General features: G+C 40.5%; 1 protein-coding gene and 1 long non-coding RNA gene across 2 annotated transcripts; both read left to right on the top strand.

Annotated features, from left to right (window-relative positions):
- Nucleotides 1-4,307: 4,307 nt before the first annotated feature.
- On the top strand, nucleotides 4,308-6,534 carry LOC118119242. Its single transcript, XM_047342192.1, has 2 exons — nucleotides 4,308-4,471; nucleotides 4,806-6,534. Exon 2 carries the CDS (start codon nucleotides 5,554-5,556, stop codon nucleotides 6,301-6,303), a length of 750 nt encoding a protein of 249 aa, XP_047198148.1. The 5' UTR covers nucleotides 4,308-4,471; nucleotides 4,806-5,553; the 3' UTR covers nucleotides 6,304-6,534.
- A 2,928-nt stretch (nucleotides 6,535-9,462) lies between these two features.
- Nucleotides 9,463-10,475, top strand: LOC118118618. The gene is made up of 2 exons (XR_004697981.2): nucleotides 9,463-10,078; nucleotides 10,403-10,475. It is a non-coding gene; the product is annotated as an uncharacterized LOC118118618 (long non-coding RNA).
- Nucleotides 10,476-14,354: the final 3,879 nt, after the last annotated feature.

The following is a 14,354-nucleotide window of genomic DNA, read 5'->3' as shown; positions in this document are numbered from 1 at the left end:
CAGGTGAAGGTGCTGATGGCTGATGAATTAAAGGAAGAAACTAAACTTGCACCTGTGAAACAGTGAATTTTCAGCTTGTAAAACAGCAAAACTTTAGTCTCAGTGGAATAAATCCTGAGAACAAATTATTCGATTTTGAATCTTTTAATAATTGTTTTAAATATGGGAGGGAACCGGAGCACCTGGAGAAATGCCACAACAAGACTTAAGTCTGAGTGGAATAAATGCTGAGAGCAAATAATTCCATTTTATACATTTTATTCATTTTTATAAATGTGGGGATAACAGGAGCACCTGGAGAAAAGATATTTATATTTGAAAGTGAAGCTATCGGAATAACATCTTTTAACACCTTTTATCTCCGGAAGAAGGAAGAGAAGCCTGCTCTGAAAGAGGAGAAGACGCCAGGCTTTTTGCACAGGCGTCTTTTAAAAGAGGAGCTAATTGATATCTCAAGTTCTGGATCTCTTAAAAGAAAGGAAACCAATAGCATCTCTGGACAAGGCCACTTCTTACACAACTCCTTGAAAATGACCTCGTCAAGGATTGTGTTGGGGTTGAAAGTTGAGTCAATGTCTTTGACCTCGGCCCATATTCTCTCCAGCAGATGATGACTTGTGTCTGTTATGTCGACATCAGTCCAGGTCACCTTTGCCTTATTATAGATTTGTGTGATGAGCTGGTCCAAGAGAACACTGACATACATTTTACATCTGTCTGCTGCCAGCATCTTTGCAATCTTCTCCCTGGACTTCCTGTCTGATGATGCTGAGTTCTCCTTTTCTTTGCTGACCTCTGATGATGTTGTCTGCTTCGATCTTTTCTCCTCAATGCTGCTGAACACTGCTGGTGTTGACTGCTTCGATCTTTTATTCCCACTGCTGCTGACCTCTGATGATGTTGACTGCTTCGGTCTTTTCTCCTCAATGCTGCTGAACACTGCTGGTGTTGACTGCTTCGATCTTTTATTCCCACTGCTGCTGACCTCTGATGATGACGTCTGCTTCGATCCTTTCTCCTCAATTCTGTTGAACTCTGCTGGTGTTGACTTCTTCGGTCTTTCATTCCCTCCGCTGCTGACCTTTGATGATGTTGACTGCTTCGATGTTTTCTCCTCAATGCTGCTGACCTCTGATGATGATGACTGCTTGTTTGTTTCCAGTGAGTCGATGGCCATAAAAGCCTCTGACACCCTTTTTGTGTGGCAGTTAACTTGGTTGTTCAGCCACCAGCTTATCAAGGACAGAAAACAAAACACCCTGGTCTGAATGTCTGCATATATGCCCCTGTGTGCCTTAGGAACAGCCACCTTTTTCACTGGACCTGAACTAATGTCTGAATTCCTTCCAGGTGCGATGTGCTCATAAATGAGATCTGAAAGCTGTTTTGTAAATACAAGAACCTTTTCAGATGGAGGCTTTTTCAGTGTTTGGAATGCAGAACTTTCATTTCCACCTCCCGGCTTCTCCTTCTCCAGAAGCACAGCGTCAATTCTAGCCATCAATGACTGTATCGTCAGCCTCCTATTGACTTTGGTCTCCTTGAATTTTTTCGCGACCCCTGTCAGTATTTGAAGCGTCCCTGCTGTGGCAAAAGTCTTTATGAAAAGACTATTGATCGTCCTCTCTCTCTTACTGATTGAGAGGTTTGGCTGTGGAGATTCCTTTCCATTTTGCTTTCCTTATTGATTGACTCAATAATTTCATCTAAAGCCATATCAATCTCTGGAGAAAACGATGAATTGAGAAAGAGGCTGTCATTGAACTCATTAAAGAAGTCTGTGATGTCAGTCAAACTATTGTTGATTGTTTCCTGGACAAGCATCTTCCCACTGTCCATACTGCTTGTTGTTGAACCTCCCTCTGAGGAACTACCTGACTTGGAGCTGACTCCTGAAGAGTGGGAGCTTGAAGAGGTCCTACACATCCGAATGGGGTCATCTGAAGCGTCCTGTTCCTCTGAGGAAATGGCCCGACTTCGCCTGCGCGATTGACACTCGAGCAAGAGTTGGATTTTGCATCTGCCTTTAACGTCTCGCAGGCATAACAGATCATCTTCTGGACTTTAGCGGGGTTAATGAGGCGGGTTGGTATAGGCTTCTCAGAGCTCACACAGGTGGAGCTTGCAGACAAGGTGGAGTTGACAGTCTGCGTCACTTCCTCTACAACCAAGTCTGTGAGCTTATCCAAACTCTTAGACTTTGTTGTGCCTGGTGAAAGACTGTCGTTGAGAGTGTCGCCCAGAATGGACCGAACTTCTTCCTCAGACAAGGGTGCATGGGGACATCGCTTGCAATGGCATTTGAAACAGGTCGTCATTAACTTCAGCAGAAGATCTGCCAACATAAATGTTGTAGCTTCATCCGGTTTGCATGACTTCAACAGCTCCCACTGCTCTGCAGTGATCTTCGTAAAAAAGGACTCGAAGTACGGGCGGACAGTCTCTACCTTTATATCCATTTGTTTCACTCTCCGAGTGATCTCCATTGCGACTGTTGTTTGTTTCAATGTGTGTTACGAATTGTTATTTTCGCTGTTCAAAATGTGTTTTCCAAATTCTCATGAAAAATCTCTTATCTTCTTTGTTCTACCAATTCGCTGGTTAGTGCAGACTGATTCTTCACTTCTTATTTTTCTGAGATAAAGAGCATCTTTAAAGAATAGAAAGGGAATTGAAGCAAAGGAGTTTAAAGGAATTGAAGCAAAGGGGGTTAAAGGAATTGAAGCAAAGGAGGTTTAAGAAATTCAAACAAAGGGGGTTAAAGGACTATGATGTGACTAATAGATCAAAGGAAACCATAAACTGTTTTGCCTGCTGCCGTCTGGCCGACGGTACCGCAGCATCCGGGCCGCACCACCAGGCTCAGAGACAGTTTCATCCCCCAGGCCATAAGACTTTTAAACTCCTCCAATCTGCAATAACTCCACTAAACCAGCACCTTAGCATATTTGCACTATTGCACATAATTGCACTATTGTTTTTTTTCTTTAGGTGTATATATATATTTAGATATATATATATTTTTTTCTATTTTAAATTTTTGATATTCTATTTTCTATTATTTTATTCAATATTTTTTTGCTTGTAATATTCGGAGCATTGCTATAAGAGAGCCTGTGACCCAAGCATTTCATTGCCAGCGACTGCTTAATGTAATTGTTGTGCATTTGACAATAAACTCTTGAATCTTGAATCTTGAATCCACTTGGATTGACCTTGTATTGCAGTACCTCTAGGAACGGTGCACCAACTCAGTAGATGGCGGTAATCAGTCCAAAATACTCTGTTTAATCTATGACAATACCATGACACAAAGAAGTTTTTTTACAGTCCCTTTCCCAACATATTTTAAGGCCCTCCAACTTTGGAAATGTATTCCAGTTGTACCTTGAAAATGTATTTATTTGAAATACAGCAATGCCTAATTTAATAACCAATGCCTAGGTACACTGAGTGGAACTAATGCAGTCCCATCCAAAATGCCATATATTATATAAATATTGTACATTTCATGAAGGTAGGACATGTTTTAGGGCTGTTGGTGTTGGATTGTATTAGTTTTAGCTTGGTGTACCTAATAAACTGCTTCACTTAGTTCCTTATGCAATACGTTACCCTTCATGTCCATTGTATAATACTTTGTGCATTGTCAGGGATTTGTTCTGCAGTTGAAAAACAAATGACTTAAGATAAATTGTGAATAAAATTCACATATTTTTCATTTGGAGAAGTGATGAATGTCACTGTCTGATCTGTGTCAGCACCAAAGTTGGGATCTGCGATTTTGTTTTATGGTTTGTATTAAGCATATATTTAACAAGGCACTTTGTCAACTCCAAATACAAATGACTTCTGAGTCCTGTTTTCTATTGCTTTTTTCAAAATGTCAGTTTTTACTATGTATGACTGATCTGTGGAGAAAGGCATTTTCTTCTTCATCATTCCTGTGTATGCTGAGTGAATATTATAGAAGTGACACTAAATCTGATTCTGATTGTGTTGCAAGTTGATTTAGCGCAGCATCACACAAGCCAAGAAGTTAATTTGCCTGAAAAAAAAAAATAACTGGAAAGCAATAGCTTGCCCTGTGGAGGTTGGCTGCACCATTAGGTTGCACAAAGATCTGGAGATCCATCGACAAGCCCTGCGCCGGACCATAAAAGAAACATCACACACTGCAGAACGCTGCAGCCAATGGCTCTGGATCAGGAGGAAATATCCCAACTGGGCCCCAATATGCTAGGGACATGCACCCAGATCTGATCAACCTGTGGTGGGTGTCGAGGCAAAATGATGAACTTTGCCTAAGTAAAACTTCAAGTCCCATAATGCACCACCAGCAGGCCAGTGCAGGCTGCTCATTATGACTTGAGTTGGGACACCTGCGGATGAGGACTCTCAGCAAACGTCTCAGCAGAGAGAGAGAGGCAGGAGAGAGGATTCAGCTCATGGTACACCAAAGAAGCCACTGGTACTGTAGCAAGACTTTTATTTTGATGATTTAATATTGGAAGCGCTGCTATCGTCACGAATGTTAGGATGTCTTGTTTGATGAATTGTGAAATAAGAACCAGCAGCACACAGCACACAGGCACAGCATACAGGCACAGCATACAGGCTGCATGCATATAAGTTTGGCTTTTTGTTTAAGTGTACTTAGTTATTTGTTCAATTTATATAGGTGTTTGAATACTGTTTACATTCATTCATTTACGTACACTGTAAAAACATATTTACTTTATTTATTAGATTGAAGTTATTTGAAAAATATTTGTATAACTTCTTGTTCTTTTTGTGTTTTGAAGGTTTTCAACCTGATGAACCAACCAGCAAACAATGAACAAATAAGGCAAAATAAACATTGAGCTGTGTTGAAAAGAGTTGTCCCGTGCGTCCTTTGGAGGTAATGTACCAGGCCATTGCAAGTTGGGCAGGAGTTGAAGGAAAAAAACCTAGGAACTTGACAGTTGAAAACCACGCGAAGCAGCCTGGACCTGAGGATAAACGGCTTCAGACATCCAGAGACAAGCTGTTGACGCAGAGGGAATCAAAATGGCAGAAGATGCTCTGGGGAAGACGGTCAAGCAGCTCAAAAGAGAGAGGACCACTGCAAAAAGCAACTTCACCAGACAGGCCAACTTCATTACCAGAGGGGTAAGCAGCATGCTTGAAGCAGAGCTAAAGGGGGAGTTCACTAAACTCTCAGACTGATTGAGACAACTGCTTGATGCCAATGATGACTACAGGATGGGACTGCTGGCTGAGATTAAAAAGCCAGAGGAGGAGGAAGAAGAAGCAGTGCTTGAAAAGCAGCAATAGGGCGACATTGAGAGGACAGAAAATGAAGCTGAAACAAAGTTTGAAGAAGTAAAAGATACTGTCCGGACGAACCTGTGGTCAAGATACGGCAAAAATGAACTCAAAACTGCAATCATAGAAGCTGAAAATGCCTGTGATCAAGCAAATAATGTAGTTATTGAAAGTACTAATTTGGAGTGCTATGAAGTGCACCTGACCCTCTTGGAGAAGTGGATAAAGGAGCTCACCACAGTGATGTCAGCTTGGGAGCGATGGATCCCTGCGTTATTAAAGGATGAGCTAGATAACAGAATCAAGGATCTGAGAACAGCTAGCAACAGGCTTGAACATAAAAGAGCTGAATTCGTCACTGCACGGAGGATTGCGGAACAAATGCAAGCCACAGAAGTTTCAGGAGGTTGGAGGGGGAGGGCACTGCCCACACCAGCAACACCAATCGTGAAGATCAAGCCAACCACTCTGCCCATCTTCAATGGCTGCAAAAGGGAATATCACAGATGGAGGAAAGACTGGGAGAGCCTACAATGGCAAGGAGAGCCAACTGGATCAGCTGAAGTCAAGAAAATTCAGCTCCTGGACAGTGTGGAGGACAAGATTTCAAAGGACCTCAGACTTTCAACATACAACACTGCTGAAGATATATTCAGAGTCATGGAGAACAGGTATGGCAACAAGTCAACTATCGCCATAGAAATCCTTGAGGAGCTGGAGAAGATACCACATGTGAGGGGGAACCAGCCAAGGAGAGTCATTGACCACATACAGTCTGTGGAGAAGACCCTAGCAGATCTCACAGAGCTGGGAAACTCTGGAGCCATAAAGAACCCATTGGTAATTAAATCTATTGAGAGCAAGTTACCTGACTTTATTAAAAGAGACTGGATAAAGTTTATGGTCAACCCTGCAAATGATGTCACTTCAGACAACCACTTTGACATGCTCTTAAAATTCCTAAAAAACCAGGAGGAAATCCTTGAGGCTTGAACAGCTAAGGATTGTGGAGAAGACGGAGAAATCAGACCGTCCAGAAAAGAAATATGCTTCAACAAGAACCACAAAGAAAGGAGAGCTGGAAGATGTGTGTGTGGTGTGTGTGGTGATAGTGGACACAATAACAAAATTTTCTTCTGTAGGAAGTTCAAAGGGCTGAAGCTACCGGAAAAGAAATCTGCCTTAAAAAAGCTAGTAGCGTGCAGAAAATGTCTTGGATGCCACGATGATGACGGATATTGCAGAGACACCTTCTTATGCAGGAATAAAGACTGTAAAAAGGGAGGAGACCGCCATTACTTTCTCTGCCCAAAAGGAGAACTGAAAAGGGGTGAGGAAGAAAAGAGTGGAAAAGGCAGCAGAGGTAAAAGCAAGCTAACAGAGGGACAAGAGGAGTTCTTGTCTGAACTCTCCCCAGAACTAGCAGAACGGTGCAAAAAAGCTTTCACCAACAAAACCGCAGTTACAAACAACGCTAAAGACCAGTCAGAGCTTTTGGAGAAAAGGGGGCTGTCTGAACTTCCTGTCATCATGATGCTGATGGAGGTCACCGCAAATGCAGGGCAGAAGATTGGGACTCTGGTTGACCTTGCATCTGACACAAACTACATTACCCATAAGGCTGCTGACAGGCTGAAGTTACGAAGTGAGAAGATAACCTTAGTTGTGCACGGGGTTGGTGGAATGACCATGAAGGTGAACACTGAAAGATATGTCCTCAGAGTCAGAGTCAAAACTCCTCAAGGAACAGAGAGGGCACATGAACTTGTCTGCTACGGCTTGGATGAAATTGCCAAAGTGCACAACGTAATTGAACCTGATAAGTTGCAGGAATTCTTCCCAGAGGTCGAGCTTGAGGAATTGAGAAGGCCAGAAGAAGTTGAACTCCTCATTAGCCACCGAGAGGGAAGGCTCGCTCCGCAGAGGGTGAGAGTTGTAGGAGATCTTGTCTTGTGGGAAAGTCCATTGGGGAAGACAGTTGGCGGAGCACACCCCAACTTGTTTGAGGAAGTAGAACTGACCGCACACGAGTCCAAAACACACTTTGCTCGCTCCATGAGGACAGCTGCTGCCAAGTATGAGGAAATCCTCAGGAGTTCAACAACTGAGGCAGCCCAGTTACAACAGGCTCAGGCCAAGTTTACAGCTGCTGGAAACCGTGACTTCCTGGAGTGGTGGTGGTGGGAAAGCATCGGAGCTGCATGTGAACCAAGATGTGGAGGATGTCGATGTGGAAACTGCCAACCAGGAGGAAAAGAAATGACCTTGGCAGAGGAGAGGGAGCTTGAGATCATAAAAGGAGGCCTCACCTACATCGGAGAGGATGCTCACACAACATCTCCACACTGGGATGCAAAATATCCATGGACTGTAGATCCCACCTCTCCCCCCAACAACAAAGCTGCAGTGCAGGCCACGTTCTTGAGGACCGAGAGGCAACTGAAGAGGGAGCCAGAGTGGCAAGTTGCATATGCAACCCAAGTCCATGAGATGGTTGAACGAGGGGCAGCCATAAAACTCACTGAAGACATCATGAACAAGTGGAAAGGACCAGTGTGGTACGTAAGCCATCTGGTGGCGCCAAACCCTCATTCAGTGACAACTCCAGTGAGAATTGTATGGAATAGCAGCCAGAAATTCAAAGGTGTACGCATGAATGATCTTCTTCTAAAGGGACCAGATGTTCTCAACCCTATCAGAGCTGTTCTGCTGAGGTTCAGAGGGGGTGTGCATGCAGCTTTAGGGGACATCAGGAAAATGTACAACTCAGTATGGTTAGAGGAGCGTGAGATGCATCTGCACAGATTTCTTTGGTGGGACAGTCCAGATGAAGAGATAATTGAATATGCCATCACAAGAGTCAACATCGGGGACAAGCCAGCCGGCTGCATTGCACAGGTAGCTATGCGGTTGACAGCAAGCCTGCCCATGTTTGCTCACTTCGAGGACGAACGGCGAGTCCTTGAAGAGGACAGTTATGTGGATGACCTCTTAACCTCCCACAATGACCTGCAGAAGCTGGAAAAAATCACAGCAGGAGTTGAGGAGATTTTGAGAGCTGGAGGATTCTTTCTCAAACCTTGGGTCCGGTCAGGGCAAAGTGGGAGGCAAGGCACTGAAGCAGAAGTACTGGAAAAGGAAGTGAAACAAAGTAAAACCTTTATTCTTCCAAATCAAATGAGAGATGAAGACAACAAAGCCCTGGGCATTGGGTACCAAGTGGAGGAAGACAAACTCTACATGATGACATCAATTAACTTTTCCAAAAGGAAAAAGAAGATGAGAGGTGGCAAGGATCTTCTCAAACAGGAGGTGAGACCTGAGACACCTAACCCGCTGACTAGGAGGAAACTCCTAAGCCAAGTAGCTGGACTGTACGACCCAGTTGGCTTAGTTACACCTGCCAAACAGAAAGGGGCGATCCTTGTTAGGAAAGCGTTCCAGGAAGGTGGAGGTGGTAAACTGACCCACACCAGCTGATTGGGAAGGTAAACCATGGGGGATCACATTCTCAGACGGAAGTGACAAAACCTATGGAGCTGTGATGTATGTGAGGTGGGAGACAAGTCAAGGAACTGAAGTCTGATTTGTTGAATCAAAAGCCAAGCTTACACCGCTGGATCAAAAGGGAGAAGCAGTCAAAGCCCAGATCTGTGGAGCTGTCTTCGCGGCCAGGATAAGGAAATATTTTGAAAAGCATGGAAGAATGGAGATCGAGAGATGGTTTCATCTAGTTGACAGTCAAACAGTTCTGGGGGCCATTCAAAGAGAAAGCTATGGTTACCAGACCTTCTTCGCAAATAGAGTGGGCGAGATCCAGAAGGCTGGACTGGTGCAAGACTGGTGGTGGATACCGGGAGATCTGAACATTGCTGACATCATTACCAGAGGCGGCACTCCTGAAGATCTAAAGGAGAATTCCACATGGCAGAATGGACCGGACTTCCTGAAGTGGCCAATGGAGGAAATAGGCCAGAAAAAGGAAAACCTGCAGGCCCGCAGGAGAGCCAAAAAAGTGAAATGCAAGAGGAAAAAACTGCATCAAACCCAACTCTTCTTCTTCCAAGAAGGAAACCTGCTGGCTGGGTAATCAAAAATCTTGTGGAAGTGAGGAAGTTCAGTAGCTTGTCCAAACTGGTCAAGGTCATCGGCTGGGTGTGGCGAGCTGCACATAAGTGGCTGGAGAAGAAGGGCCAGCCCAGAGGTCAGTCAAAGTGGCACACCAAGGAGCGAAATGTTGCAGTAGGAGATTTGGTATGGCTGGCTGACCAAAATGCCCTGAGAGGTCAATACAAGTTGGCTAGAGTGGTCAGTGTCAACGCTGATAGGAAAGGCATCGTAAGGGATGTACATGTGAGAACCTTTCCCAGCTACCCCGTCCCAGTCACGAAGCCAACCAGAGGAGAGATCACAAAAACAAACAAGGAAGCAACGAAGAGGCTCTTAACAAAAATCCCTGCAACAATTCTGCATAGGGATGTCAGACGCCTAGTCATCCTACTACCAATAGAAGAACAACCAGAGGCTTGAAGGACTGGTGTGACCTCCCTGGGTTTAAAAAACCAGGAGCTCAAGTGTCGAGGCAAAATGATGAACTTTGCCTAAGAAAAACTTCAAGTCCCATAATGCACCACCAGCAGGCCAGTGCAGGCTGCTCATTATGACTTGAGTTGGGACACCTGCGGATGAGGACTCTCAGCAAACGTCTCAGCAGAGAGAGAGAGGCAGGAGAGAGGATTCAGCTCATGGTACACCAAAGAAGCCACTGGTACTGTAGCAAGACTTTTATTTTGATGATTTAATATTGGAAGCGCTGCTATCGTCATGAATGTTAGGATGTCTTGTTTGACGAATTGTGAAATAAGAACCAACAGCACACAGGCACAGCATACAGGCACAGCATACAGGCTTCATGCATATAAGTTTGGCTTTTTGTTTAAGTGTACTTAGTTATTTGTTCAATTTATATAGGTGTTTGAATACTGTTTACATTCATTCATTTACGTACACTGTAAAAACATATTTACTTTTATTGGATTGAAGTTGTTTGAAAAATATTTGTATAACTTCTTGTTCTTTTTGTGTTTTGAAGGTTTTCAACCTGATGAACCAACCAGCAAACAATGAACAAATAAGGCAAAATAAACATTGAGCTGTGTTGAAAAGAGTTGTCCCGTGCGTCCTTTGGGGGTAATGTACCAGGCCATTGCAAGTTGGGCAGGAGTTGAAGGGAAAAAACATAGGAACTTGACAGTGTTAAAAATGTCAAAATGTCGCTAGAAAGCACCTAAAAACTCAGTTTTGTATATCTTCCAAAATATGAGAAAAAAAAATGAAAAAAAGTCATACTTTGGTATGTCGTCCAAAATATGTTAAAAACGTCAAAATGTCGCTAGAAAGCACCTAAAAACTCAGTTTTATATTTCGTCCAAAATATGAGAAAAAAAATGAAAAAAAGTCTTTGGTATGTCGTCCAAAATATGTTAAAAATGTCAAAAAGTCTCTAGAAAGCACCTAAAAACACAGTTTTGTACTTCGTGCAAAATATGAGAAGAAAAAAAGTCATACTTTGGTATGTCGTCCAAAATATGTTAAAAACGTCAAAAAGTCTCTAGAAAGCACCTAAAAACTGTTTTGTATTTCGTCCAAAATATGAGAAAAAAAAAGAAAAAAAGTACTACTTTGGTATGTCGTCCAAAATATGTTAAAAACGTCAAAAAGTTGCTAGAAAGCACCTAAAAACACAATTTTGTATTTCGTCCAAAATATGAGAAAAAAAAATGAAAAAAAGTCATACTTTGGTATGTCGTCCAAAATATGTTAAAAACGTCAAAAAGTCGCTAGAAAGCACCTAAAAACACAGTTTTGTATTTCGTCCAAAATATGAGAAAAAAAAAAGAAAAAAAGTCTTTGGTATGTCGTCCAAAATATGTTAAAAACGTCAAAAAGTTGCTAGAAAGCACCTAAAAACACAATTTTGTATTTCGTCCAAAATATGAGAATTTTTTTTTGAAAATAGTCATACTTTGGGATGTCGTCCAAAATATGTTAAAAATGTCAAAATGTCGCTAGAAAGCACCTAAAAACTCAGTTTTATATTTCGTCCAAAATATGAGAAAAAAAAATGAAAAAGTCATACTTTGGTATGTCGTCCAAAATATGTTAAAAACGTCAAAAGTCGCTAGAAAGCACCAAAAAACACAGTTTTGTATTTCGTCAAAAATAAGAAAAAAAAAAAAAGTCTTTGGTATGTCGTCCAAAATATGTTAAAACGTCAAAAAGTTGCTAGAAAGCACCTAAAAACACAGTTTTGTATTTCTCAAAATATGAAAAAATGAAAAAGTCATACTTTGGTGTGTCGTCAAAATATGTTAAAACGTCAAAATGTCGCTGAAAGCACCTAAAAACAGTTTTGTATTTCGTCAAAATATGAGAAAAAAAGAAAAAGTCTTTGGTATGTCGTCAAAATATGTTAAAACCTCAAAAGTTGCTAGAAAGCACCTAAAAACAGTTTTGTATTTCGTCCAAAATATGAAAAAAAAATGAAAAAAAGTCATACTTTGGTGTCGTCCAAAATATGTTAAAAACGTCAAAATGTCGCTAGAAAGCACCTAAAAACAGTTTTGTATTTCGTCCAAAATATGAGAAAAAAAAATTAATACTTTGGTATGTCGTCCAAAATATGTTAAAAACGTCAAAATGTCGCTACCTAAAAACACAGTTTACATTTACAAAGCTGACAACCAGCTGATCAGCTGTACTTTGATAGTGGAAGTACATTCTACGACGAGTACCACTGAAACACGGCTGTGTTGTTACGGTACCACGTTAAACACAAAGAGACGAGTCACAGTTTACTGACGATTGATCTTGAAGCCACCTATTGAAAAGATTATCTAGAACATAGTCCAAAATATGTTAAAAACGTCAAAATGTCGCTAGAAATCACCTAAAAACACAGTTTTATATTTCGTCCAAAATATGAGAATTTTTTTTTTTTAAAAGTCATACTTTGGTATGTCGTCCAAAATATGTTAAAAACGTCAAAATGTCGCTAGAAATCACCTAAAAACTCAGTTTTATATTTATTCCAAAATATGAGAAAAAAAAATGAAAAAAAGTCATACTTTGGTATGTCGTCCAAAATATGTTAAAAACGTCAAAATGTCGCTAGAAAGCACCTAAAACACAGTTTTGTACTTTGTCCAAAATATGAGGAAAAAAAAGAAAAAAAGTACTACTTTGGTATGTCGTCCAAAATATGTTAAAAACGTCAAAATGTCGCTAGAAAGCACATAAAAACTCAGTTTTATATTTCGTCTAACATATGAGAAAAAAAATGAAAAAAAGTCATACTTTGGTATGTCGTCCAAAATATGTTAAAAACGTCAAAAAGTTGCTAGAAAGCACCTAAAAACACAATTTTGTATTTCGTCCAAAATATGAGAATTTTTTTTTAAAAATAGGCATACTTTGGGATGTCGTCCAAAATATGTTAAAAATGTCAAAATGTCGCTAGAAAGCACCTAAAAACTCAGTTTTATATTTCGTCCAAAATATGAGAAAAAAAAATGAAAAAAAGTCATACATTGTTATGTCGTCCAAAATATGTTAAAAACGTCAAAAAGTCGCTAGAAAGCACCTAAAAACACAGTTTTGTATTTCGTCCAAAATATGAGAAAAAAAAAAGAAAATAAGTCTTTGGTATGTCGTCCAAAATATGTTAAAAACGTCAAAAAGTTGCTAGAAAGCACCTAAAAACAGTTTTGTATTTCGTCCAAAATATGAAAAAAAAATGAAAAGTCATACTTTGGTGTGTCGTCCAAAATATGTTAAAAACGTCAAAATGTCGCTAGAAAGCACCTAAAAACAGTTTTGTATTTCGTCCAAAATATGAGAAAAAAAAATTAATACTTTGGTATGTCGTCCAAAATATGTTAAAAACGTCAAAATGTCGCTACCTAAAAACACAGTTTACATTTACAAAGCTGACAACCAGCTGATCAGCTGTACTTTGATAGTGGAAGTACATTCTACGACGAGTACCACTGAAACACGGCTGTGTTGTTACGGTACCACGTTAAACACAAAGAGACGAGTCACAGTTTACTGACGATTGATCTTGAAGCCACCTATTGAAAAGATTATCTAGAACATAGTCCAAAATATGTTAAAAACGTCAAAATGTCGCTACCTAAAAACACAGTTTACATTTACAAAGCTGACAACCAGCTGATCAGCTTACTTTGATAGTGGAAGTACATTCTACGACGAGTACCACTGAAACACGGCTGTGTTGTTACGGTACCACGTTAAACACAAAGAGACGAGTCACAGTTTACTGACGATTGATCTTGAAGCCACCTATTGAAAAGATTATCTAGAACATAGTCCAAAATATGTTAAAAACGTCAAAATGTCGCTAGAAAGCACCTAAAAACACAGTTTTATATTTCGTCCAAAATATGAGAATTTTTTTTTTTAAAAAGTCATACTTTGGTATGTCGTCCAAAATATGTTAAAAACGTCAAAATGTCGCTAGAAATCACCTAAAAACTCAGTTTTATATTTATTCCAAAATATGAGAAAAAAAAATGAAAAAAAGTCATACTTTGGGATGTCGTCCAAAATATGTTAAAAACGTCAAAAAGTCGCTAGAAAGCACCTAAAACACAGTTTTGTACTTTGTCCAAAATATGAGAAAAAAAAGAAAAAAAGTACTACTTTGGTATGTCGTCCAAAATGTTAAAAACGTCAAAATGTCGCTAGAAAGCATCTAAAAACTCAGTTTTATATTTCGTCCAAAATATGAGAAAAAAAAATGAAAAAAAGTCATACTTTGGTATGTCGTCCAAAATATGTTAAAAACGTCAAAATGTCGCTACCTAAAAACACAGTTTACATTTACAAAGCTGACAACCAGCTGATCAGCTGTACTTTGATAGTGGAAGTACATTCTACGACGAGTACCACTGAAACACGGCTGTGTTGTTACGTTACCACGTTAAACACAAAGAGACGAGTCACAGTTTACTGACGATTGA

Source organism: Hippoglossus stenolepis, chromosome 12, assembly GCF_022539355.2.
Source record: "Hippoglossus stenolepis isolate QCI-W04-F060 chromosome 12, HSTE1.2, whole genome shotgun sequence".
NCBI lineage: Eukaryota > Metazoa > Chordata > Actinopteri > Pleuronectiformes > Pleuronectidae > Hippoglossus > Hippoglossus stenolepis.
The sequence above is the reverse complement of the archived record's forward strand: the minus strand, read 5'-3'. Positions and strand labels throughout refer to the sequence as shown.